The sequence below is a fragment of the Liolophura sinensis genome, chromosome 7 (assembly GCF_032854445.1).
Source record: "Liolophura sinensis isolate JHLJ2023 chromosome 7, CUHK_Ljap_v2, whole genome shotgun sequence".
NCBI lineage: Eukaryota > Metazoa > Mollusca > Polyplacophora > Chitonida > Chitonidae > Liolophura > Liolophura sinensis.
In genome coordinates this window covers 38,326,153-38,349,674 of record NC_088301.1, presented here as the reverse complement: position 1 = coordinate 38,349,674, position 23,522 = coordinate 38,326,153, and the positions used below count along the sequence as shown (strand labels likewise).

General features: G+C 37.4%; 3 protein-coding genes across 4 annotated transcripts; 1 reads left to right on the top strand and 2 right to left on the bottom strand.

The window, feature by feature from the left end:
• Nucleotides 1-5,189: 5,189 nt before the first annotated feature.
• Nucleotides 5,190-8,112, bottom strand: LOC135471787 (transmembrane protein 234 homolog). Its single transcript, XM_064751124.1, has 5 exons — nt 8,034-8,112; nt 6,960-7,111; nt 6,628-6,694; nt 6,134-6,226; nt 5,190-5,477 (listed from the first exon to the last, which is right to left on the bottom strand). The coding sequence occupies exons 1-5, from the start codon at nt 8,110-8,112 to the stop codon at nt 5,413-5,415; spliced, it is 456 nt and encodes a 151-aa protein (XP_064607194.1). The 3' UTR covers nt 5,190-5,412.
• Nucleotides 8,113-8,152: 40 nt separating this feature from the next.
• On the top strand, nt 8,153-16,431 carry LOC135470567 (eukaryotic translation initiation factor 3 subunit I-like). Its single transcript, XM_064749587.1, has 9 exons — nt 8,153-8,237; nt 11,087-11,267; nt 11,756-11,821; nt 12,498-12,647; nt 13,449-13,582; nt 14,020-14,127; nt 14,550-14,639; nt 15,636-15,802; nt 16,240-16,431. Exons 1-9 carry the CDS (start codon nt 8,235-8,237, stop codon nt 16,319-16,321), a joined length of 981 nt encoding a protein of 326 aa, XP_064605657.1. The 5' UTR covers nt 8,153-8,234; the 3' UTR covers nt 16,322-16,431.
• A 2,151-nt stretch (nt 16,432-18,582) lies between these two features.
• LOC135471597 (uncharacterized protein C8orf74 homolog) lies at nt 18,583-23,057 on the bottom strand. 2 transcript variants are annotated; one of them, XM_064750886.1, is made up of 5 exons: nt 22,801-23,057; nt 21,927-22,119; nt 20,406-20,806; nt 19,303-19,444; nt 18,583-18,749 (listed from the first exon to the last, which is right to left on the bottom strand). In XM_064750886.1, exons 1-5 carry the CDS (start codon nt 22,849-22,851, stop codon nt 18,589-18,591), a joined length of 948 nt encoding a protein of 315 aa, XP_064606956.1. In that variant the 5' UTR covers nt 22,852-23,057; the 3' UTR covers nt 18,583-18,588. The 2 variants fall into 2 exon arrangements, with proteins under 2 accessions (XP_064606956.1, XP_064606957.1); XM_064750887.1 differs by having other exon boundaries at nt 21,927-22,115.
• Between the last annotated feature and the right edge of the window lie 465 nt (nt 23,058-23,522).

The window sequence follows — 23,522 nt, the reverse complement described above, 5'->3', positions numbered from 1 at the left end:
CTGTTAATCACATGAATCTTTCTGTAAACCACACCATCAAGCACCAGTGATATCTTTCTGCAAATGGGCTCTGTGGACATTTTTCTGTCTATGGACATGGACATCTATCTGTAAACCACACCATCAAGTTCCATGGACATCTTTCTGTAAACCACACCATCAAGCCCCATGGACATCTTTCTGTAAACATCACCAAGCCCCATGGACATCTTTCTGTAAACATCACCAAGCCCCATGGACACCTTTCTGTAAACCACACCATTAAGCCACATGAACATCTTTCTGTAAACCACACCATCAAGCCCTATGGACATCTTTCTGTAAACCACGCCATCAAGTTCCATGGACGTCTTTCTGTAAATCACACCATCAAGCTCCATGGACATCTTTCAGTAAATCACACCATCAAACCCCATGGACATCATTCTGCAAATCATAAAATAAAACCCAGTAGACATCTCTCTATAACCAACACCATTAGGCCCAGTAGGCATCATTCCGTAAATCAACCCCCATCAAGGCCTGTGGACACCATTCTGCAAATCACCCCATCGTGCCCTGTAGACAACATTTTGTAAATCAAACCATCATGCCCCAGACATCCATTTGTAAATCACTCTATCACCCCCCCCCCCCTCCCCTCGCACACACACAAATATCATTATCATTCTGTAAAATGACACCACAAAGTCAATAGATATCCTTCTGTAAATCATGCCATCAAGTCCCATCACCATCCATCTGTAAAGCATGCACTCAAGCCCCACAGGACATCCATACGGAAATAACGCCATCATGCCCCACAGACATTCTTCTGTAAATCACACCATCAAGCCCCACAGACACCCTTCTGTAAATCACACCATCAAGGCTCACTGACATCCTTCTCTAAAAGACCAATCAAGGCTCACTGACATCCTTCTGTAAATCACACCATCAAGCACCACAGACATCCTTCTGTAAAATCACACCATCAAGCCCCACAGACATCCTTCTGTAAATCACACCATCAAGTCCTTCTGTAAATCACACTATCAAGCCCCACAGACACCCTTCTGTAGATCACACCATCAAGCCCCACAGACATCCTTCTGTAAATCACCATCAAGCCCCACAGACATCCTTCTGTAAATCACACCATCAAGCCCCCACAGACATCCTTCTGTAGATCACACCATCAAGCCCCACAGACACCCTTCTGTAGATCACACCATCAAGCCCCACAGACATCCTTCTGTAAATCACACCATCAAGCCTCACAGACATACTTCTGTGAGTCAAACCATCAGGCCCTGTAACTGACAATAAGCCTAGGCTCGAATACTTTTGAGCACATCATATCTAGCCCATGAGGGAAGACTTTTCAGTATATTACATGTAGCCCAAGAGGGACTACCCCCCCCCCCCCCCACCCCCCCCCCCCCCCCGTCCATACATAGCCTATATCACATCTACCCCAAAAGGGAGGACTTTTCAGTACATCAATTCTGGACCAAGGCAGAAGACTTTTCAGTACATCACATCTACCTCAAGTCTTTCAAGCAAATCACTTAAAGGCCAAGAGGGAAGACTTTTCAGTACATCAAATCTTAACCTAGAGGGAAGACTTCTCAGTTACATCCCATCTAGCCTAAGAGGGAAGACTTTTCAGTGCACCATGGGCTATGTGTGATGTACTGAAAAGTATTTGACCCTAGGCTTATTGTCAGTCACTGAATTTTGTACTGATGTATATGGGGCTTGATGGTGTGATTTACAGAAAGATATCTGTAGGGTTTGATGGTGTGATTTACAGAAAGATGTCTGTGGGGCTTGATGGTGCGATTTACAGAAAGATGTCTGAGGGGCTTGATGCTGTGATGTCTGTGGGACTTGATGCTGTGATGTCTGTGGGGCTTGATGCTGTGATGTCTGTGGGACTTGATGCTGTGATGTCTGTGGGGCTTGATGCTGTGATGCCTGTGGGGCTTGATGCTGTGACTTACAGAGAGATCTCTACAGGGCTTAATGGTATGATTTACAGAAGAATGTCTGTGGGGCTTGATGGTGCAATTTACAGAAAGATGTCTGAGGGGCTTGATGCTGTGGGACTTGATGCTGTGATGTCTGTGGGGCTTGATGCTGTGATGTCTGTGGGACTTGATGCTGTGATGTCTGTGGGACTTGATGCTGTGATGCCTGTGGGACTTATGCTGTGATGTCTGTGAGGCTTGATGCTGTGATGTCTGTGGGGCTTGATGCTGTGATGTATGTGGGGCTTGATGCTGTGACTTACAGAGAGATCTCTACAGGGCTTAATGGTATGATTTACAGAAGAATGTCTGTGGGGCTTGATGGTGTTATTTCCAGACCAATGTTTAAGACAGATGGATGTCTAAGAGGGAAGGCTTCAGTATACTACATGTAGCTGCATAACTGTTTGTGTTGGGCTTTGTGTGATGTACCTAGGCTATCTCTCGTGGGACAAGTACTCTTCTGCTGATGTGATGTGATGTACTGAAAAGTGTTTCCTCTTGTCTAGATGTGATGGACTGAAAAGGTTTCCCTCTTGGTCTAGATGTGAAGTACTGAAAAGGTTTTCCTCTTGGTCTAGATGTGATGTTCTGAAAAGACTTCCCTCTTGGTCTAGATGCGATGTACTGAAAAGACTTCTCGCTTGGTCTAGATGTGATGTACTGAAAAGGTTTCCCTCTTGGTCTAGATGTGATGTTCTGAAAAGACTTCCCTCTTGGTCTAGATGTGATGTACTGAAAAGGTTTCCCTCTTGGTCTAGATGTGATGTTCTGAAAAGACTTCCCTCTTGGTCTAGATGCGATGTACTGAAAAGACTTCTCGCTTGGTCTAGATGTGATGTTCTGAAAAGACTTCCCTCTTGGTCTAGATGTGATGTACTGAAAAGACTTCTCGCTTGGTCTAGATGTGATGTACTAAAAAGGTTTCCCTCTTGGTCTAGATGTGATGTTCTGAAAAGACTTCCCTCTTGGTCTAGATGTGATGTACTGAAAAGACTTCCCTCTTGGTCTAGATGTGATGTACTGAAAAGGTTTCTCTCTTGGTCTAGATGTGATGTTCTGAAAAGACTTCCCTCTTGGTCTAGATGTGATGTACTGAAAAGGTTTCCCTCTTGGTCTAGATGTGATGTTCTGAAAAGACTTCCCTCTTGGTCTAGATGTGATGTACTGAAAAGGTTTCTCTCTTGGTCTAGATGTGATGTTCTGAAAAGACTTCCCTCTTGGTCTAGATGTGATGTTCTGAAAAGTACAACATTACACCTGGCCCAAAAAAGGAGGACTTTTCAGTATACAAGGGAGGACTTTTCATGTACGAGCCGACAACCATAATGGACATTCTTAATGACCAACATCCAAAACTAAATACTACACAACTCACCACATAGATCTACTAAGAAAGTATAAGCAGGAAGAAGTTATGACAGTTCATGTAAAGAGAAGCAGACAGCACTTTTAAATGACGATGGGGTAGATTCAGGGAATTTTCTAGGCAAATAAATTAAATCAGGATCCAAATCATGTACACTGGCATTTCATAAATAGGGATATTTTTTTGAGTTGCCTTTTGATTATTTCAGTACACACACTCAAGCCCAAGGCAAAACACACATAACATCACACAGAAGTGCACCAAATCAAGACCAAGAGGAAAAAAACTATTCAGAACATCATATCAAACCTTAGAAGAAAGACTTTTCACAACATCATATCAAACCTTAGAAGAAAGACTTTTCACATCATATCAAACCTTAGAAGAAAGACTTTTCAGAACATCATATCAAGTCTTATAAGAAAAACTTTTCAGAACATCATATCAAGTCTTAGAAGAAAAACTTTTCAGAACACAGAACATCATATCAAGCCTTAGAAGATAGACTTTTCAGAACATTCCTTCAGCTCAAGGAGAATGCTTTGCAGAACATCACATCAAGCCCAATAGGAAAAATTTTCAGTACATCACAAGCCCAGTATGGAAGACTTTTCAGAACATCACATCAAGCCCAGGAAAAAAGGCCTGAAAAAGACACCAAACCTCTTGATAATATTATGTAAATCAAGTCAAGCCCAGTAGATGAGCTAGACACTAGTATGTGTAACTTCACATCATGAGATCCAAGAGATAATACCTTTATTTAAATCACTTATTTATTTCACTGATTTTTATTTATTCATTTATTTGATTGGTGTTTTAATTTGCACTCAAGAATATTTCACTTATATGATGGTGGCCATCATTATGGCAGGAGGAAATCCACTGATTTATAACGACGCACAGTCAGATTTATGGATGGAGGAAACTGGTAATGACCCAGAGTAAATCATTCCCTGGCAGACTCCAGCTGAACCAATGACTAATCAATTCATGAGCACGGTCTCATTAGTCAATGAAGCACACCTGCTCCAAGGACAATAGCTTAGCCTTATTAACCAGCAGATGCCCTTCCTTAAAATCATGTTCATGTAGTATGTTTTCCAAATAATGGACACCTGAAAATTATTTTCAGGGCATCGCATGTTGATAGTCGTATACTGATAACCGTAATAGTGTAAATTTACTACGTTTCCCTCCTACACATATCCTGCACATCAGTCCAAAATCCAGACTCGTAAGAACTTTACGGCACCTCTTTTTTTTTCATTTAGAGAAGTGCCATTCACAATGCTGATACAAGCAAACATTGAGTAGAGGCATGCACAATAATTTTTTTGTCCCTGTAACAATAAACATGATACACATGTATGAAAATAATGTTACCGATACAACTTGTGCTCAATATAAAGAATAATTAAGCAGACAGAATAAACCTTGTGCACACAAAAAACATGCATACAGATGGAAATTACTGTATTTCACCTAAGGTCCAGCATGAAAACACACATTCAGATGCTAATTAAGGCCTTAAAATGATATTTTTGATGCTATCTTTCAAGTTTTTCTGATAAGAAATAATTCAAACTTCACAAAAAACTTTTACATAGGAATATATGCTGGGTAAATCAATCAGAATGAATCAAAATGTGTCTCTTGGCAAATGTAACATATTAGGTGAAATACAATAATAATAAATATTCCATTTCATCAAATCAGGCTTTTTTACAGCCTACCTGTGAAATCATCTTTTTTTATAGTTTAATAAAATAAGGATAACACTACAACTTTCTTCACATCATCATTTATTTATTATTATCAGATCTATACATATCTATACATACAAGGAATTAAACATAAATATCAAATGTTCATGATGTGTAAAACTCAAGTTTGCGCTCTCTTGTAAAAGTTTCAGCATAAATATGCATTTACAATCATAAAAGTTTTAATTTTCTGTAATAGATTACAGAATTAAACACTCCTCAAGGCAATGTGTCAAGCTCTATTTGACTCTAATGTAAAGCACTCTCATAATTTTGCGACAATACAAAACATGACTCCAGTAATCACCAAGCACATTCCCAGGTAGGTCTCTGTTAAAACACAGAAAATACGACAACAATATCAGAAGAAATCTGTACATGCATTTCCATTGCCCTTTTACAATTAAAAATTTGTTTCATTACTGGTTAATTGATCTGACAATAATGCCAGAAAAATCGAATAAATCAGTGATTATGGCTTAATGCTGCTTTAGCAATATTATCATAAAAAAACATGTTTAAGTAGCTGAACCATGTGGAAAAAAACAACTTAAAACCAGCTGACAGTAAATGGTTTTCTATCTGATAATGGGAACATCCAAAATCAACCGAAAAGAGAAACACTGCTAGAGTTATTGCAATAAACATGTTTATGATGTACATGTAGTTATATGCTTCCCCATTAACTGCAAGGATTGCTATACAGTTTAACAACAATTTTGCTGTCATTTCAATGCCATTAAATATGCTAGGAGATTTAAAGACTTCTTTTAATACATGATTTCTTATTTCATACACATTACAACTAAAGGACCCAGTTGTTTAAAAGTGCCCACTGCACTAATTTAATCATGGACTTATTAAGCCCCATTAGTTTAGTATAACTAGTCCATGACTCATTGGTATTGAGATTTAAGCTTGACATTTAATACAGTTTTGTGACAACAGTGTTGACGAAGTAGAAAAAATGTCATACAAATATTTACCCCATCTTTGTATCTTCTCTCCTAAAAGTCTGCCAACCAGGGTAGTAAAGACAAATGCTAGAGAGTTTGCAATGGGAACAGTGAGAGACATTTCTGTAAGAGAAAATAAAACACATTCCAAACATATCAGCATAAAGCACACTGGATACTTATTACTATTGCCTTGGCATGGTTTGCCAATGGGCTCATGCTTATGCAGGGTGGGATGTCAATGTAGATGCTCAAAGAGAAATTAAAATTGCACTGCTTTTTTTCTGTTTTTATTCTACTAAGCCTAAGCCTACAAAAGAGTTCAAACCCAATCCTTGCAAGTTCAGTAGTGGCTTTGCCTCACCTGTTTTGTTAGGTAGTGACAAAATTTTGTGGCTTCTTCTTACTGTTAATTTGAGGAAAAAGTAAGATAAACCAAGTTGAGAGTCCTGCAATTTTTATGTTTGCATGAAGCATAAACTGCCAGATTTTGAGAATCCATGGTAACAAAAATTTACTTTTACCTGCAGAAGCCAGAGTGTAATAATACACAACCGAGCCACACTGATTCACCAGGAATGGAATCACATACTGAAGTGTAAACAGACAGAAACATATGACAGATGACACATAAAAACAAAATGCTAAGCACGTCAAAGATTTAAAATACACATATACCAGTAGTGAAATGAATACATTTATCATATACACGTTAACTAAACCACTTTAAGCAAACTATAATTTTGAATATTAAAGTATGACCTTCTCTTAAGACTTTTAACAAATACAACATATCTATAATTTAAAGATACAAATGACACTGGTCCATTCAGCACAAACCTAACATATGCAATACCTTCCAATTCAAAAGCAGAAACTTGAATTCACACAGGAACTGCTTTACAGCATTGTTTTCCTTGATTTTCTCAATTCCTTGACTGCCTAGTTTAATCAAAGGATTTGTTGCACCCCATAAAAATGCAACAACTGTCAATGACAGAGCACTTTCTGAAATACACAAAGACATGCATTTATTATGCCATGTATTATGATATAAATTTATCTGTTATGCACTATTTTGTTTTACTTGCATATATGATCTTTAAGTTCATAATTGAAGCCGTTAAAGAATACATGAAATGTTTGGTTTTTTACATCTTAATATGCAGGTTAACAGGATACACCCTAACATATAAAGGTACAAAAAAGCTTCTAAGCTCTTTACTTCAGGCATAAAAAATGTCTTTAAGGTACAGTTTTTCTATATGGCCATAGATGTCAGTCCAGAAATTAAGTAACCTCCAGTGATAGCAATCAAAACAACACTGTGAGGTGCAATATTAATTCCTGACTGTTAAATGCTGCAGTAAATATACATCACCATACCTTCCATATTGTTCATGTCTGTCTATTGTAAACTGTTGGCAAAAAAGATTGATGTACTTTAATTTGAATGCCATGAAGCTCATCTTTCTACATAAAACTGTTCTCTACTATTTAATGTGATGTTGATGGATATCAGTATCATCATTGTTAGCTCTGTCATAACTATTTTAATACCTTTCCACGATTTATTTTATAACTCCAAAAGGTACCCTGCAGTTGATACACTATCCCACCCACATTCTGAGCTAAATTCTTCAGGACATATTAACGGTATAAAAAATTTAATTTTTAACCTGGATGTGATTAAACTTCTGACACACTAAATCATATGATCTTCAGCATGTCAGACAGGAACAGGGCATGATACTCCATTTAAATAGTTCATAAGGCTACTTGCAGGCATGTATCTTTCATTGCCGACTAAATATCATTACCGGTCTTTAAAATATATTGTGCTGTAGTAAGAACTTTCAAATGAATATCCAGCAATTGATTCATGCTTTGTTTGCTTTAGCGAAAACAATAAACTACAAATACATCGCACCCATGGGAGTCATCTCATGATTTAGGCTGTTCGAGCAAATCTGAACCTTTAAAGTTTTCAAAACAAAAGCACATGGCATTCGACGGAAACGTATCCCTTCTGCGCGGACGCAAGATGAAATAGTACTTCCGGTATTGAGACACTCGTGGTAAAAGTGAAATATCTATCGTATTGTTTAAGGTTGTAAGCAAATCTACAAAGATGGTGAGTTTTTGTTGAATATATTTTGGTATACTATTTGTACGGCCCGTTGATTAGCACCGTGAATTTTTAAGATGTTACGATTTGCTCTGAAATTTTAGATAAATATGGTTACCGCCATGCAGAAACAACAACAACGTAAGCACTTAGACCAAGACTATAAGGTTTATCTCTCTTGGTTTAAGGGTATCCTGGGGTGGCATTGGTCAGAAAATGTTCATATCTATATTTGATTCTATCATAGCACAATAACCAACCAATCAAAAAAATCCCTAGAACACATGCAATATACTGACCATATTAGCTCTGGATGGTTAGAGTCAGAAGTCGTTTCATTTGTAAAAATTATGAGTTTTCCAAACTTAACACTAAATTACCCACCTTCTTCTTCTAGCTACATTTGAGTCTGTAGTCCTTCTCTCCTCATCTACAGTTATTTTTCCCTTGTTTGTCCACGATATTTTGACAAACAAAGTCTCCCACACCTCTTTTCCATTCGTGCTTTCACTCTTACTGTAATGGCTGCCCATGTGTACGCATGAACTACTTACTTAGAAATCAGCCCGAGGGCACCCGGACACACGTGAAATTGTGGATAAATATGGTTACCGCCCTGTATAAACAACAGCAACAACATATGCACATAGACCAAGACCATAAGGTTCATCACTCCTGGTATCAGGATATGCTGGTGTGGCATTGGTCAGAAAATGTTCATATCTATATTTGATGCTATCATAGCACAATAACCAACCAATCCAAAAAAACAATCCCTAGAACACATGCAATACACTGACCATATTAGCTCTGGATGGACTAGTCCGAATATTCTGACTCAAACTAGCTGCAGATATTATGATATCATTTTATATTTGGACTTTCAATTAAATTACACATTGAGGTTTATTGTCAACAATTTCTGATATTTACCTGCCTCAGCGTTTTTAATTGTTGAATTAAAAAACCTAGTAGGTCATGATGAGTCGGGTGTACCAAAATTTCAGAACCGTACACCAACAGATGTGGAAATCAACCTACCAAGACAAAACCACAAAACTAGTCTTAAATGACAACTTTAGCATGATTTCATCAGTTATCATGGATGTAGAATAGAAAGAACAATTTGCTGAGCCAGTCGAGCGAGAAAAATGAATTCTAAAGTCTTGCTGCTGTCGTAAGCGCATCTGCTTCATTATCTAAGTTTTCTGCACGTGACCTCAGATGCAATCCGGCTTTTGGATGTGCCTTATGAGTCGTGCGCACACACCGTGATGTTGAAAAGATAAAAGTCAACATTTTATCTGGTTTTCTGCACATAGCAAGTTTCAGATTGATTGAAACTTGCAGTAGTGATCTAAAAGACCCATGTCTCCTCAGTCCACACCAGAAATCGGCATGTGCCGCCGATGTGGAATGGATTTAAAGGCTAACTTCATTCCTCAAATTGCCTTGAGGAATGGACCTGACAGGTTTTTTAATTCAACAATTAAATGTTGAGGCAGGTAAATATCAGAAATTGTTGAAAATTGACCTCAGCGTTTAATTTAATAGAATTTATTTGGACAATGTTCTTTCTTTATGTTTGAACTAGCACTGATGTAATTGCTTGCTCCCCCATTCACCCCATGAGGGATACTTAGTGAAGAAGTTTCAGAAAGCAGTTGATTGCCAACAACCTGCCCAGTTACTCCATAGCAGTGCTCTGAATTTTAACAGCCAGGTGTTCTGAGACAAAATGCATTGTAAGGAATAACTGGGTAAGCCAGAGCAGTTGGTTATTGACCTTTTTTCAAAAATTGACGAGGTGTCATACAGGGGTGACTGGGAGCAGCCATGACTATGAGAGTATCTGTCCAAAAGTAAAATCAAGATGGACTCAGTATGCTATTATAAAATTCTGGCATTCACGGAGTCCATCATTGCCCCTCAAAATACATGGCACAGATTTCAAACCCCCATCACCTTCCAACTTGTGGCAGTCCAACTCACTTCCTCTGTGCGTGTGTATGTAACTTTCTGGTGGAATCTCCAACACTGTCCTCTTAATTTACTATCCACACCAGTGAAGCTATTTCATTCACTGCCTTGTGGTCACGCTGACTGCTACAAATTCGGCAGTATCGAGTGCCTTGCCCAAAACAGCCTTTTTGAAGTGTTATGTGACCTACTTCTGGGTTTAAAATGCAACAGAGTTTTGGCATTGAAATCCTTGAGAAAACTATTGTATTCCATTGCTATTTGCAAGAACAACCTCAATCTTTGTAATTCAAACCAAAAAGGCATAAAAAAGAACTTGTATTATTAGTGCAGGTAAGTTTGTGTGCTGTCAATGCAGATGTCATTGAAATCAGCCCCATGAAGTAGGAGTGAGCAGATGTGTGGCGATTTGTTTTAGATGTAGCGATGAATGTCACATCATACTGGCCTAGCTTTGTTGGAGTGTCGATGCTAACAGTAATTTTGTACTGAATGAAGATCTAGGCTGATTGTCTTTGTGATCAAACAAATCTTGTGCAAATAAAAGACACCAACCTAAAAACCTGCTCTCCACACCCACCACACTTTTTTAAATTGTCAACTTATTCATGTACAATTTAATTAAACAGATTAAAAAATCAAAGAGACACCATTATGATTTCACTGTGGAAATTGGTAAAGTAAAAACCAATTCAGACAGCTAATTGACACACAAACATTATTTTTGACCTTTGGCAGATCATGTTGAAAATGTTACAGATTGAACAGTGTACTTGGCTACAGTTACACGTAAGCATTGCACTTCCTCCGTCATGTTAGAAAAATGTGTCAGAGCCATTTTGTTTGCTGTTATTGATAATACTTTTTTCTTTCAGAAACCTATTCTACTCCATGGCCACGAGAGAGCCATAACACAGATTAAATACAACAGAGAAGGTGATCTCATATTCTCAGCAGCAAAAGACCCACAACCAAATGTATGGTTTTCCCTGAATGGAGAAAGACTAGGAACATTTCGAGGCCACACAGGGGCAGTTTGGTGTTTAGATGTAAACTGTATCCTTGTGTTCATATAAAATTCTATTTTATATGGAAGAGTGTACTACTCTAAATTATTAGTCAGAAAGCATATTGTATACCTTATGTGCTATATCTTCTGTGTTTAGTACAGTGGTCAAAAGGGTTGTTTTTTTTTGATGTAACAAGTTCTAGACCTATGAGGTCACTGTGACTGTAAGGTTTTTTCAGGTGCATGCGTCAGATAAGATGGATTTATATCTGCAAAGCTCAGATGAGTTTCTTATTTCCAGCAAAGACAGGAATTTCAAAATGAAAATAATTGAAAAACTTGTGTGTTTGGATATGCATAACTGTTTAAATGTATAAAGAAGTAAACAGCATACAAATGTTAACTCCTGATACACTGTATGTGTAACTTATTTAGTTGAAATAATTTGGCTGTGATGTAGAAGGTGCTGTATAAGAAAATGTTCACAGAACTGCGTGGAAGAGTATTTGTATTTTCACCTTAACTGTTGATCCAGGGGACACAACTCGTGTTCTGACTGGGGCAGCTGATAATACACTGAAGATATGGGATTGTGAGACAGGTAAGGAGTTGCATCAGGTGTCTCACAAGTACATAAAGTCATAAGTTATCAATTGCATTCTGTATCAGGCATTCTATTTCAAGTACATTGTGAAGTGTGAGTGCAAAGTGATAAAAGTTTGTACATGTTTGAACTACATTTACTAATATTGATATTAAAAGTATGATGATTATTAGGAATTGCACTCTGTGGATAAACTCAGATATTCTGGTGCTATATCCAGAAAAGCCCCTGTGACCAAGCGGTTAACATGCTTGACAGTCTTTAATTAATGCAGTTGCTGTTAGTTCAAGTTCAGCTTATGGCCCATGCCGGCTTCCTCTCCATTCGTACGTAAGAAGGTTCACTAGGGACCTGTGGATGGTTGTGGGTTTCACCCGAGCTCTGCCCTTCTTCCTCTGAGCATTATGCTTGCTGCCATTGTATAAGTGAAATATTCTTAAGTGTGATGTAAAACACCAGTCAAATAAATATGTCCAGAAAGTATGATATAATAATAATTACAGGTAATACTATTACAATTACCAGTACTTAAAATCACTCTCTAAATAACATCTCCCATTCTGAATATAAGTTTTGCTTACAAATCGATTGCAACTGTATTTTTTCCTATGTCTTTATTTCACAATTTTCTTTGTAAGCCACCATATGTTATATGTAATGTTCATATTTACAGGCAAAACACTGGTCAGTTTGAACTCACAGACAGCTGTCCGAACATGTGGCTGGTCATACAGTGGAAGGATGTGTATGTACACAACAGATCAAACCATGGGTCTGCCCTGTGAAATACACATATTTGATGCTTCAGACCCTTCACAAATGAGTAAGTTAAGATGAATTTTGATGAGAGCAAACTATCACACCCCTCTTATCAGATGGTCCAGTCACAAGGCATGATTTATCTGAGCCAAATGCAGGATAAAATTAGCTGTGCAATCCTTACACATACAATGAACAGTCGTAATTGTGACAGTATAATAATTTTGATCTTTCTTGTTGATTTTATGGCAAGATCTTAGCACTGTATAAATAGAGGATAATAACTGTGTATGACAGTGTCAGTCATTTTGCGTTTTGTTGGTTTAGAGATCAATATTTGAATATATCCTTTGACTTGAACATTATGCAGTATTACAAACTGCTCAATCATTTGAGCTACCAGTATTTTTTGAATACCTTGTTGTTAATGAAGAGGCAGTTGTTCATCATGTCATTGTAAATTCATACATCTATAAAAAGATATGTCCTGCAAATCTCATACAACATTACAAGATAGGTAAAATGAAAATAAAGAAAGAAAAAAAGTTACTTTATGGTAATACTGTGCCAAATTGTGCATGGTCATAACCATATCTTGTTTTGTAAGAAAGGTGGCCTCTTAGAGGGAAAAGTTGTGAAGATGAAAATACATAGTCAAAAAGAACCTCTTTCATTGAGAGCATTAAGTAAGAAATCTAAGAAGTCTAGCCTATGTATAAACTCCACCTAGCCATGTGAAGAAGAGTTTTCCATTATTGAACGAATCGTGATTTGGTATATTCCTGTTGTGCAGGATATTTTGAAAATGTTTAAAAGAAGTGTATCGGATGACCCAAGTGTCAAAGATTGTTTTTTGCTCTACTAGGTTCAAACAACCCTGCAATGATGATTCCAATCTCTGGGCAGATGAGCAAAGTCACATCAGCTATTTGGGGCCCATACGAAGAATACATTGTCACAGGCCATGAAGATGGAGATTTATGTCAATTTGACGTCAAGGTTTGTTCGGTCTAGTTTTTTTTTATATCAGGTGTGGTTGTTACAGAGCTCTCACATTTGATTATGGCTGATTACTTTCAATTACTGTCAGTACCTTGATACTTAATGCACTGACTCCAGTTTCCTGCAGCCGTGAAACTCACCACTGTCCTAAACATATCATTAAAATGCAATTCAATAAGTGAGTAAATATCAAGATAGACTGGTGTTTCATGCTGTACTGAAGAATATTTCCCTTATATAGTGCCAGCTGGTGTTATGGTAGGACTAACCCAGACAGAGCCCAGAGCAAACCCATGACCATCTGCACCTGGTCTTGAAAGGTACACCATGTACACCTATGTATAAAGAAAAGAATGTACTTTTCTGAGATAGTATTAGGTAACACTCTCACAAACAGTTTGATAATTGACTATTCTGTTTTTATTATTTCACAGACTGGAAAATTATTAAATTCTGTCAGAGAGCACAAGCAGATAAATGACATACAAACTACAAGTGATTACTCCATGGTCATAACAGCATCAAAAGATACATCTGCTAAGGTTGGTATTACTGATAACATTGAAGGCTTAAAGCTTTATAAGTGTATACGATGACTCATGTGCAAAGTAGTTTTAAGTCTTCTTTTATACTTGAATATTATAACATATAATTATCTTCTCAATGGAAGTATTGCACCAGAGTTTGTTCCATATCCTTGCATGTTTTTGGTCTCAACAGCCATAACTCTTTGTTGCTTCGTATAAAAGATAGGTTAGTGCTAAGATATGGCTGAAGACTGAAATACATGTGTAATCATTCATTCTTTCATTTGTTTGAAATTTGAAAAACATTTGGAATTAGAAAAGATCAGGAAAATGTCTTTTTTTATTTCAGAACTGTAATTGCCTGGAGGTTTACATGAAGAATTACATTAAGTTAATAAGTGTTACTTAAAATGTCTGATTTGCCTTCTTTATTTCAGTTATTTGACATGGCAACATTGAAACACATGAAGACCTACAAGACTGACAGACCGGTTAATTCAGCTGCTGTTTCACCAATCAGAGATCATGTAAATATTGTCTCCTGTTTTAAATTTTTAAGAAGTCTTAGTGTAAGGTTTGGGGGATGGGGGAATGTAGTTATACCTATTTTTATATACTGATTGTGTGATTGTTTTTTCATGTTGAGGTCACTGCAGATGTTATAATGATCATTCATAAAATTATTTCTTGCCACGTAGAAAGTGGAAGTTCATCAAGGTATTTATGTTGCAATGGGAAGCTCTGAGAGGTTAACCCAGTTTTCTATAGTAATGCTGCACTGATTGAGTATTACCCAAATATTCAGAAACAGTATATATACACAGAAATGTGTGATGCATGACATGGACAGCAAAAGAGTACAAGGCCTAAGCTGACTTAGGCTGCTATTAGTGGTCACATTATAGTATTTCATGATCTGACCGCCTGTCCATTCTTGAACTTTGTGGCATAACAGCTTCACTTTGGAAGAACGGTAATCAACTGGAAAGAAGCTATATTCTAGAAGATGGAAACTTGTGTTGGCATATGAGCCTGCCACCATCAGTCCCTGTCAAATGCCATAAATGCAAAGTTGTGACCAGCTAAGGAAGGAATTCTCCTTTCAGAAGCATTAAAATAGTAATACACCTACGCCAGTAGAGCGTGCTTTGTTTTGGCAGGGAAGGGAATTCCTTCTGCCGGGTAAGAAATTCTGCATTTCTTCTTTATATGTTTGATGGCGAGGATTCTGATAGATAAGATGTGTTACAGCCAAGCTGGTGATGTATTCCCTGTAGCTTTAAATACACTGTAGCTGACCTGTTCAAGAAAGCTACATTTATTAGCAGCCAATGAGCAGATTTATTAACAGCACTGAGATAAAGTTTGGAGAAGTGGTGGCAAAGTGGATTGAGGCATCTACACTACTTTGATGATGAGCACTTCTTGAGGTTTCAAAACTGTGGTTTAAAATGGTATGGATCTTACAAGTCAGCAGTATGTCTGTCACGTCATAAACATCAGTTTCTCTGGTTGTCTTGCAGGTTGTGGTGGGAGGAGGACAGGAAGCCATGGATGTGACGACGACATCAACAAGGATAGGAAAATTTGACGCCAAATTTTACCACCTAGTGTTTGAGGAAGAATTTGGGAGGGTAAAAGGACATTTTGGGCCAATTAACAGCGTAGCTTTTCACCCAGATGGAAAAAGGTAAGAATCTGTACATACAAGTGTAGCCTTATCTGCATACTGCAAGAGTCTAGACTTCACTCTAAAAACAAACAAAAAAACCTTTCTAAGTTTGGCGGACCCCTTCTACCAAGCTGCATATTAACACGATTTAACTGGAGAGAAAATAAAATTTTATTATTGATGCAAAGAGGGAAACTTTCTAAATCATTGCTGTGTTAAATGAAATCGTCAATGTTTTTAACAAACGGGAGCATGAACTGTATGGATGATGGTAAACATAACTAATTAACTTTCACGTTTGGTCACAGATAGGAAAGACAAAAAGTGGATGAAGTCATGCAGTTAAGTATGCATGATACATGAAGAATATATGAGAACAAAGTCTGGTATAAGATCTGTGCTATTATTTACCAGCCTAGATCTATTACTTACTAGTGCTTTTGTTCTGATTTCAGCTACAGCAGCGGCGGTGAAGACGGTTATGTCCGAGTACATTATTTTGACCCTTCTTATTTCGACTTCGAGGTGGAATACTGATGTCTGAAGAGCCTAAAACTATTTAAATATAACTGAAAAACTGCAAAATCGAAATATCGTCTGAGACGGAAAGCTGAATGACCAAGGGAAAAATCAATAAATCAGAAAATAAGGGATGATCGGTATTGTGTTATTCAGTGTGCTTTCATGCGTTACACCTATGGTTAATATTTGCAGCAAGTGATTCACCGTTCTGCCTCCAATCTTGCCAAGTTGTTGACTTGTAATACATATAATGTCCGGCAATGTGCCTGTGCTTTGTGCTTATGAAACAGGAGCTCTGAAAGAAGATGTCAGGTTGAAAAACAATTCCAAATTAAGATACTGGTTCTGTTTCCTTATTCGGATACCCACATTTTGCTTTTCTTTTTTAAATCAACATAAACAACATTTTGCCACTGGTCTTTGTAATCTTGAAAAAATTAAGCATTTATTGGCGGAAGAAATGGAAAGAAACGTGAAATTTCACTTGCATAACAAGGACATCAGTTCTTGGGACTGTATACATTTTAGATTGGTTCTGATAGCATCTATGATCATCAGCCATTTTCAGCCCAAGAGTCTGAAGGGCTGCTATGAAAAGTTAAGAATATCTGCTGACCTAATGCCCATGTGAAAGTGTGTTATTTTTTTGTATTACCACATGCGATCCATATTTTGTAATAAGAAAGTCCTTATTGTGCAACTCTGGTTCAGAGAGATCTACTTTGGCCATTATGAAACTGATCTGTCTCGTATTACATGACTGGAGAAGGTGGTGACTTTGATTAACGGCAGTGTGGCCTTATTGACACGAACACTTTTTGTTTTTGGCGGGTAACTTTTGGGTCATTATTGATTTTTAAGGTACATGAAAATTTGACAATATACACATTAAATTGTGCAAAGGCCTCGATCAGGTTAATAAGAGCTTCAAATTCATGCTGTTAGGTGAGGTGGTATATCATTAGTTACGTTGTTATTCAGTGACAGGATGTGGGAATATGTTGTCAGTAACTGACACCATATACTGGTATATCCATATCCTGTCTCTGGGGAACAGCGTAACCAATTTATCCTTGAAAGACCCATAAATTTAGTTTTTTCACGACTGAACAAAGGTAGATAACCAAGATGAAAGACACACATGAAGTCAGCTGGATATGGGAATATACATGTATCCCATGTATTTTTGTCTGATCTAGGATCCCTCCAGTTTGCACTGGTAGTTCTGCAGTTGGGTGTTTGAGTGTCAAACTCAAATGGGTGAATCAAGGTAAAATGAGTCTTGTCCATTTCATGGCGAGCTGGAAGATGCACGTGCAATGTGCAGTGCATATGCTAAAGACTGAAATGCAGTTTCTCATCTGTGAAATGAATGAACAAAGTTTTGACATGCCATATGTTAATCTGGGCCCTTCATTTAATGAGGCGTGAAAGCACAAAAACTTGAAATCCTATATCTGGGATGTTGTAGCTATTGCAAATTTACCCTTGTTTTCCCTGTGAAAAGATTCTTCCTAATTTGGTGTTTTTGTTTATGGACTTTCATCAAGAACATTTTTCTATTCTTGATAAGGATTCCAAATTTGTTGTAGGTGGCTTCTGTGTCTTTGAAACCCTGTGGATGGTAGTGGGTTTCCCAGGGGGCTATGCCTGGTTTCCACCCACCATCACCCTGACTGCCGTCTTATAACAGAAATATTCTTGAGGACGACGCAAAACACCAATCAAATACATAAAAAAATAAATCTTTTTTTTCTTGTAGAAAAACATGCTTTTATTTGTAAACCTGAGCTTTGGGAATGGTAGACAATATGTTTAATAGAAAATTCACATAGAAACAATTTTTTGCTGAAGAGCTGAATTAACTTCCAATATGAACCAAATCATATATGGAACAGTCATAACTTAAAAAAGTACATACGTTTCTTGATGACTTGCATATTAATGATGACCTTGAAACACTGTCAATAACTATACAATACTTTTTGCTCTTACTGTTGAGTCAAGAAGCCATTTTTTTTATCTGAGACCAGTGACAGGTATAACAAAGCAAACATTTTATCTCCCACTTCCAACATGAAGGGCAGCTGGATGTGATTGTTGGTCTTAGTCATGGACATGCTTTCTCAATTGTCACATGCAACCGTTAGCTAAAGCCACAATTTGTCCAGTGCAATATGATAAGCATGGGTATTAAACCATATCAGTTTAACAGAGAACATGCTCTTTTAACAATGGCACTCATTACCATGGGAGACCATTGTGATTGTGATTGTGAACGATCAAGATTGTCCAGATTTCGTTGACTTATTTGAACGCGTAGATTCCCTCGATTTCGGTCTTCCTTTCTCTGGCTTGGGTGCCTTTGTGCATGTAACAGGAGCAGGGCGGATAGCTTCTGGCAGTTGAGGTAGCGCACTTTGGTTGAACCTGGGAGGAGGCCCTGCAAAACCAATAACACACTTTTAGACTAGTATGTATTAGTTTAATTTGGCCTGTCAAATATTTAATACTGACTTGTATAGTCTTTACTAACATTTAACTCACATACCCTGCCAGTATTTTTCCGAAACAGTACATGAAATACATGTATACATGTACATGTATTATACAACAATACATAATGAACTCCTGAATTACAGGTTCTCAGCCTTGGACTGGGAATTTGTAGATTCACATCAATATGACATGTGTAGCTGTGCATTGCATACATGTGCAAAGTTTGACTTGCCAAAGTCTAATGGTTTATCCCAGGCATTATTGCTTCTTCCAAAATTTAAACTGATTGCCATCATACAAGTGAAAACTTCTTCAGTATGGCATTAACCAACAATCAAATAAGTAAATATACACTAAGTAATACAATGATGTACAGATATAATGGAACAAGGCATGTAATTTATATTTGCAGATATGAAAGCAAACCATAGCTGAGTCTGAATTAGGTCTTCCTCCATACACATGTATGTATGGTAGACGGTTCAAAGGAAATTTACCCATAGCCTGGGGGCGAGGAATAAGTGTTCTCTCCAACTTTAACTCAAGGTCTTCCATCGTCTGTGAAATTGAGGTCTTTATCCTCTCGGTTGTTGCTAAGGCTGAAGTTCCGAGAATGTCCTTGATGATTTCAGCGACAGACTAAAAGGCAATCAAATATGACATAATTAAAATTCTGTCTATTTTGGGAAAGGGAGACATTTAACTTCCATTGGAAATTGCAATTTATAGTGTTCAAAGGGCATGTAACTTGCTACTGTATTTCTACTATCGTCAGTGATGAGAAAAAAACCTGACCGTATCAAGGAATATATTTATATATTTGATTGGTGTTCTACGTCATACTCAAGAATATTTCATTTATACGACTGGCCAACATTATAGTGGGAGAAATCTGGATAGAGCCCGTGGGAAACCCACAGCCATCCTCCAGCATGAACTGGACTTGAACTCACTGCGACTACATTTGTGACAGGCTCCTGAGTGATTGCACTGTGCTGGCACGCTAACCACCTGTACAAATGAATCTGAAGTATGTGTGTGTATATATATATATATATATATATATATATATATATATATATACATGTACATACCTCTCTCTCTCTTATATTGTTTCAAAAAGTGTCGGTTCAACCAAAAACACCCTACAGCTATGGCCTTAACAAGGATAAGAATGCCTTGAACTCCTTACTGAAGTATTGATTGGTCGATGTGCACATCTTGTCAGAAAATGTGAGATAATATTGTAAGTTAACGATTTTGTCCTAACAAAGCCAATTTTGCATATACGTAAAGCTGAGCTAAGAAAAAGCATAACGACTGAAGACAGCGCTAGTATAGTGGCGTGACTCGCAATAAATGCAGCGTCACTAAATAAAATCACATTATCCTTATTTCAGCAGTGCGGGTTTACATAAAAATTTAATTAACTCATGTAGGCATGGAATGCAGGGCTTGCAAGTGTATGTCAACATTTTCATCTGTATGATCAGCAAATGGCAATCAAAAATCACGGATGATGTAGGGACAATTCTAATATTTGGATTTTGATAATTTCCTGTAATATTTCACTGAATTACTGGTACATAAAAAAGCCCACCTCTTTTGTGAGTGGCGACTCCACAGTTTGAAGTTTTTCCCTAACTGAGGCCAATGACTGTGCAGACTGTTTTGCCACTTTCTTCTGTTCTTTGGTCCATTTCTCACACTTCTCCTTTTCTTTAGATTCGATACTGTTATATTCCTGCTCATATTCCCATATATAGTCAAGTTTGGCCTCCCTGAGGGCCACAGGGCTTGGCGGACAAGCAACTGTCCTGGAGACTTTTGGAATCAACTCTTCACGGTTTACGTTGAACACAAATTGAAACAGTTTGAAGTGGGTCATAAATGTGGAAAACACAAACTCGGTGTAAATCTGAAAATTCCTCTCTCCAAGCCTTTCAATCAAGTGTATGGATTGTTCTTGATACAGTTTCACAGCTTCCACCAAAGTCTTCCCTGTGAAAAAAAAACAAATGAGCTAATTTCATCATTAATCAAACTTACTCTCCCACTCTCTCTGCTCTTCCCAAACAAGCAACAGTATCCAGTTTCACCAAAAAAAAAAAAAAAAAAAAAAATACTTTTAAATCTTTAAATCTGCATGGTCAATCACATGTTGTGGTATTTGTGATTTCTTTGTAATGGAGACCTGAAAATTTCATTAGTACCCTAACAGTAGGAATTAAAGTATCCCATACTGGTACGGCTGAAATTCATTCATGCAAAAAAGTGTATGTTTAGAGGGAAATAAAGATCAAAAAATTCAAGTATTACTTTTGGTGCTGAAACTGACATTTTTCTGAAACCAGTAGGATATACTAATAATCCTATCTTCTGAACAAACCCCAAAACGTGGTCCTAAGATCAATATAACTCTCAGAAACAGGCAAAATAAGTAGGACCTATGGTAACTTATGATGGACGAAATTTTAGGTCATATACAATACTTTACATCTGTTACTCATCAAAATAATCACAATCATACCAATGTCAATATGGATAAAGTTGAGGTAGTGCTGAAGACTATAATAAAGCATGGGGTCTGGGCACAGGCTACTGGTAACATTTTCCACACAAGACTATTAAGTATTTAATACAAGGGTTTCAAGATGTTACATTACAATACTGTGGCAACATCACTTTTCTGATGTGATATGTGACTTATCTTTCAGTTGCTATTCTAATACACAATTAAAATGTGCACTTGTTCAAAATACCAGCCTCTCACTGTCGCAACAGCTGTTGATCTGGACCTCGGTGACAATATGCGGTGCTTAACTTTTATTCACTGGAGTTAGATGACATGCCTTCCACCAATATGGCATGAGATCACTGTGCAGATAAAAATTTGTGTATCACGTGTGCCTGATGTGGGAAATTATGTGCATTACTTTCCAAAGGGTACTGGTATGTTTACTCTTCACTCTTTGGTTTTCTCAACCATAAAACAATAAACCTGGTATAGATATATATATATATATATATATATAAGCCTGTCGTTACCATAAAAGATCTTACATAGCAGTATGGTATGAAAATAAATAAAGCAGAGACTGTTGAACAGGCTAAAACTCACCTTTTGTACCAGTAAGTAACTCTTCTGCTGTTGACATGACCTGGGACACCTGACCCCATGGGAACCCCTTTTCAGAAGCAAACATGATGCTGTCGTAGAGGAAATCCAAATGGATGGATTCTCTGGTCATACTGGAGTCACTATAAGGTTCCCAGTGAAGATAGGATGACAGCAATGGCTTGCCTCTTTCTTTCTGTTGATAACAAATATATTCATCAGACTGTAATATAATGCCTTACTTATACCAGCCTTTGGATGGCCAAGGGCGTGTCCAGGGCCTGGTTTCCTCACGCCTTAATGTTGGCTGTCATGGTATGAGTGAGACATTTATCTTGAGTACTGCACACAACACAAATCAAATAAATAAATATATTTAGACCCCATGCAAATATATAGGCTACTAGCTGTTAGTACCTTATAGTTCACTGGCAAATTGATGTAACTGGAGTTTATTTTCAGAAAAAAAAAAAAATTTTGTGTAATTTAGGTGAGGACAAAAGACCCGAATGTTGATTTACTTATGAATGAATTATCAAAACGGCTAGTCCATGGTAATGAAAACTATTTTTCTTTTTATTTATCTGTATCAAGTACTGTAAATAATTTTACCACTACCACTATTGATTTAATTTAATTTAATTAAACGTTGGTGCCTGTTTCATTATTGAAAACTGACATCAACGTCTAATTCAACTTAATTATACCACTACCAGGCAGCTTGGCAGTAGGTCTAGTATAATGTATATAGTACTTCAGCACAAAATGAGAAGTTCAAATCCATAGCGTCGTATTTTCCCCATAAATAATTAAAGAGGTACAGACTATAAAGAGATAACTATACGTCAAAATCAACTGTTTGACAGTTTGTTTTTACCGGCAAGGAAGCAACGTGACGCGCTTCCTCCGCTGTTATTGACGTCGCCATTTTGTTGCTAACAAAGCCCCGCTGCTCCGATAAAGTAATCGTTTCACAAACTTTTTAGGGTTTTCCTCAGTTGGTCTATATGGAAAGTTTTTGCTCCTGTACTCGGTCAATTCTGACGAGTCAAATTGTAAAATGTCATGCAGCAAAATAGGAAAAAGATCACGAAACAAGTCCATTAATTCTAAACCATCGGTATCGATGTAAACAACACGTCTACGTCACGTGACTGGAGACGCACTTCAACGAGAGTTGCGAACGTAAACTTATGGCGGACAGCATTTCTTGTGTCGCGCACCTGCTGGTGAGTATAGCCTTTTTCATGCTGTTCTCTGCGTGTAGCGAAGTTGAAAATGGTTTGATTGGCAAACACAGGAAATGTGTCTCATAAGACGTTAGTTATCTGGCATGTGAAGTATATTACTTTGTTAAAAAAATAACACAAGAAAAAAAAAGAACAAACTAATCACCTTCACGCTCAAGCTCAGTCTGAAGTATGTACCTCAAGTACGGTGAATTGACTCCAGTGCCCTTGCAATAGTATTTGCAGGTGATAGATTTCCAGCGCAAGCTTACATTTTCATTCTTTATTAATGGGATGTTTTGTCCTAGAAGGTTTTGAAAAATTATTGCAGACGGTGATAATAGGGTGTTGTTTCATACCATATTTTTGC